Source organism: Glycine soja, chromosome 16 (genome assembly GCF_004193775.1).
Source record: "Glycine soja cultivar W05 chromosome 16, ASM419377v2, whole genome shotgun sequence".
In the NCBI taxonomy this organism is placed as follows: domain Eukaryota; kingdom Viridiplantae; phylum Streptophyta; class Magnoliopsida; order Fabales; family Fabaceae; genus Glycine; species Glycine soja.
The window spans coordinates 7,136,063-7,140,103 of NC_041017.1; the positions used below are offsets into that span (position 1 = coordinate 7,136,063).

General features: G+C 31.8%; 1 protein-coding gene across 2 annotated transcripts; it reads left to right on the forward strand.

Annotated features, from left to right (window-relative positions):
* The first annotated feature begins 1,572 nt into the window (after window positions 1-1,572).
* Window positions 1,573-3,669, forward strand: LOC114390414 (LOB domain-containing protein 25-like). 2 transcript variants are annotated; one of them, XM_028351144.1, is made up of 2 exons: window positions 1,573-1,645; window positions 2,848-3,669. In XM_028351144.1, exon 2 carries the CDS (start codon window positions 3,063-3,065, stop codon window positions 3,555-3,557), a length of 495 nt encoding a protein of 164 aa, XP_028206945.1. In that variant the 5' UTR covers window positions 1,573-1,645; window positions 2,848-3,062; the 3' UTR covers window positions 3,558-3,669. The 2 variants fall into 2 exon arrangements, with proteins under 2 accessions (XP_028206945.1, XP_028206946.1); XM_028351145.1 differs by having other exon boundaries at window positions 1,579-1,645; window positions 3,055-3,669.
* Window positions 3,670-4,041: the final 372 nt, after the last annotated feature.

The window sequence follows — 4,041 nt, forward strand, 5'->3', positions numbered from 1 at the left end:
TGATATTTAATAATTACTATTGTAAGGTCATTTTTAATGCGACATCTACTACTAAATGAAATGGGTTTCTGTGTATTTCTAAATATTTAACTAAATGAGTTTTTCGAGTATTTCATATGCATTGATTTGACACCTCCATTTGATATTGATGGCATCCAAAACCTCACATACAATTTATACCAATAATTTAGCCATTTTTTTCGTTTTTAATTAAAAACAATACATCAACAAAGAATTAACAATTACAATAAAAACATTCTCCTGTAAAGGAGGGAAAAAAATACTTTTTTTCCGAAATTATATTTCTAATTTAAAAGAATTAGAAAAGAGACATGCGATTTTAATTCACTCCCTCGTACTATGTTACACTTTTAAGTAAAAGCTTTGTCAATTTTCTCAATTACGTACTAATGTGTACGCCTGAGTTTTATGACTTTGAATTTTATATGAATAAGATGGATTTTACGTATATACCCATATATACATTATTATATATATATATATATTAAGATTTAAATATAATTAAGTTTAGTTTTTATATTTAAAAAAATTATTTTTAACCTAATATTCTTTTTTTTAAGATTTTAGTTTCTAAGATGTACTATTTATAGTTTTATTTTGTTTAGGTTTAGGCTTCTTTATTATAACAACTTTTGGTCATGATAATCCTTAATTTGAACAATATATGTGGCATATTATTGGTCATAACTCATAAGGCACACAATTTATATATATATGCTTCTTAATTATATTTTTTTAAAGGATGTATGGAGAAACAAACTATTCATTTTTCAATATTAATTAAGGGAATACAAAAGCCGAGTTAAATTAATATTTAACAGACATACTAGAATGAAAAGTAAGGTAAGATATGCGTTTTTTATGCTTTATTTAAAATACAACCAAAAACAACAAAGTAGAATATTGAAGAGATCAAAATAAAACTAACCTTCTATTGTATATTACACCTGCGTAACAAATCCTGCTACTACTCTTTTCTTTTATACGGTGGCTCACTTTCTCTCCGATTCCTCAACTTTAATGGCAAATAAATATATATGAGGAACTACTTAAATTAATGCGGTGATCAAAACATAAACCGTTGCTTAAGGAGAGGGAGAATCTGGTTTGCATTCAACTGCCACAAATAAACTGGTTCTAAATACATAGCTATATATGATATCCAAGAATTTATAGACTTGTTAGCGGGACAGATTATTACAGTTAACCTTGGCTACAGTGTTGGGTATATTATTGTAAAGGTTGTGTCATAGTCAATCCTTTTCACTTGTAGCCCCATTTATTGCACTTGTCTTTCGCTTTCTTTTCCACTCTCTCACTGGAAAATGCTCTTTTTCCTCCTATACTACTCTTTGTTGTTGCTTATCTAGTTGTCATTGTATTTGCGGGTTTTTCTCAACTTGTCCTGCAAGTAACTAGGGTTTTCCGTTTTCTCTCTGAACTCTCACATCCAATAGTGAATTCCCAAGACTTCTATCCCGGTGCTTGTAGACTTCTTTTTCACCACCATTATTAAAGAATAGATCTTGAAAGACCCTTCTGCAAGAGAGGAAAAAATAAAATAAAAGGTATTGATCTAAATTACAATATCGTTTGTTCAATTAAACCTAGCTAGCTGTACAAGGTATAGTGAGTTTTTTTTTCCCACAATTATGTGTTTCTTTTTCTTCTTTTTGATTGGTAGTGTTTGCATGTTTGTTTGCCTAATAAATTTATGTTCATAAGGCTTGATCCAGGGTTTTGGTTGTTTTTGGAATGAAATTCTGGGTGTGAATGATGTATCGTGCTACTGAAAGAGTTGAAAATTGAGAAAAATTTTCCACATGTCATATCCACCAATAAACTCAAAAAGATTCCTGGTAGGTGTGCACCTTTTCTTTTAGCCCCCTCCAACTGAAAATCACAGAAGGCTAGACCTAAGGAGAGATGAGAGACAGGGAGAGAAATTCAGGGAAGAAATTTATTAGTCTGAGATGATCAAGAAATCAAGCATATACCACAATTAATAATACTGTCGTTTCACATGTAGAAACATATGCTATATTTATATATTTTGCTTTATTTTCTCCCCCATCCTTCTGTGTCAGGAAAATAAAATTGAGAAAAAAAAGGGTTCTGGGTAGTATAGTCAGAAAAATCTATAAATAGGAGCTCTTCTTTTCTTTATTTTCCCGATCCACTCGTTCAATAGTGGACTTTGATTCAACATAAAGACGGCTTAGGGATAAAAAAGTTAGAGAAGTTTGAACAGTGGTAGAAAATGTTGTTACCAAAAAAGGAAGTAGCAGGATGTGTTTTAGGCAACTAAAGTCTCCCTAACCCTAGTTTTTATAAATGTTCATCCTAGTCTGGAGATTAAATTCAGATTCCATATGACCACTATACAATTAATTAAGCCCGCTTAGCTTTAAACCATTCTCAAGAAATGGATATACTGGTCTTTTGGTGTTTTTTCTTCATAGTTTTATTTACTTCCAATTTAAACTTATATTCATGAGGTGCATAATATCTACAGGATTCTCTTTTTTACAATATTCAGAACGTAATCAATTATATTGTACTGTATCTTGATTTACATGTTAGCTTAAACATTTTGTACTCATGAACTAATTAAAGTAACTTTCGTACTCTCTTCAATGAATTATTTCCTTGTTGCTGATACAAAAATTAAAGACTATAATCAATCATAAGTACTTATTCCAATATCTGAGAGTATCTCACCAATTTGTTTAAACTTATTTGTTGAAAAAAAAATATTTATTTTAATAAAAGAGGCCACTTTTGATTTTATTGTACGTGTTTGATTCTTAATTGGTATAAGTGCAGTGAAGATCATGGCCTCATCTAGCTACTCTAACTCTCGATCCAATGAATTATTTCCTAGTTGCTGCTATAAAAATTAAAGACTATAATCAATCATAAGTACTTATTCCAACGTTTCTGAGAGTATCGCGTCAATTTATTTAAATATTTATTGAAAAAAAATACTTATTTTAGTTGTACGTGTTTGATTCTTAATTGGCATTACTGCAGTGAAGATCATGGCCTCATCTAGCTACTCTAACTCTCCCTGTGCTGCCTGCAAGTTCCTGAGAAGGAAATGCATGCCGGATTGCATTTTCGCGCCATATTTCCCACCAGAAGAGCCTCAGAAATTCGCCAATGTGCACAAGATATTCGGTGCAAGCAACGTGAGCAAGCTTCTGAATGAGGTGCAGCCTCATCAGAGAGAGGATGCAGTGAATTCTCTGGCCTATGAAGCCGAGGCAAGGATAAAGGATCCAGTTTATGGGTGTGTTGGGGCAATCTCAGTGCTCCAAAGGCAAGTGATTAGGCTCCAGAAGGAACTTGATGCCACAAGTGCTGATTTGATTCGTTATACTTGCAATGAAATGCCAACTACTACTCAAGATGGTAGAAGGATTATTGGTGAAGGGGGTGGTTCTTCTCTTGGTCAATCTTCTGGTTACTATTACCCTTCTCCTTGGAACAATGATACACTTGGAGATGGTTATCACAGAGGTGACAATATATAATATAGTATATATGTGATTTTAATTTCAACCTTGTTAAGTATGAAATGAAATTTATCCTACTATTAGTTAAGGAGTTATAAATATATCCCTTTAGGGTTTCTTAATTATTGTATAGTATTTGAGATGAAGGGGTGGTATAGTCATAGTGTGGTGGGTCGGGGGGGATGTGAATAAATATTGTGTGTAGTAATTGTGAGGGTGCCCTTCATATTTCATAAAATGAAGTGTCTCTTGTTATAAATGTAACTGAACTTGTACGTCTCTAATTAGCAGTCTCATAAATGAAAATTTCGTTTCATAACAAAACTCAATTGTCTGGTGATTTCTCGTAGGAAGGGAAATTGTATTTGTTCATATTAATAAATGATTTTCTCATGTCACAAACATATAACATACTTATATATAATATTGTGTTACACGTACTACTCCTTAAGCTCTAACAATAATAATAAGTCATTCTTACAAATATTGGATCAATCTCCAT

Bases quoted from the DNA above. Each gene is read 5' to 3' on its own strand.
- LOC114390414 (XM_028351144.1), top strand. From the start codon at position 3,063: ATGGCCTCATCTAGCTACTCTAACTCTCCCTGTGCTGCCTGCAAGTTC.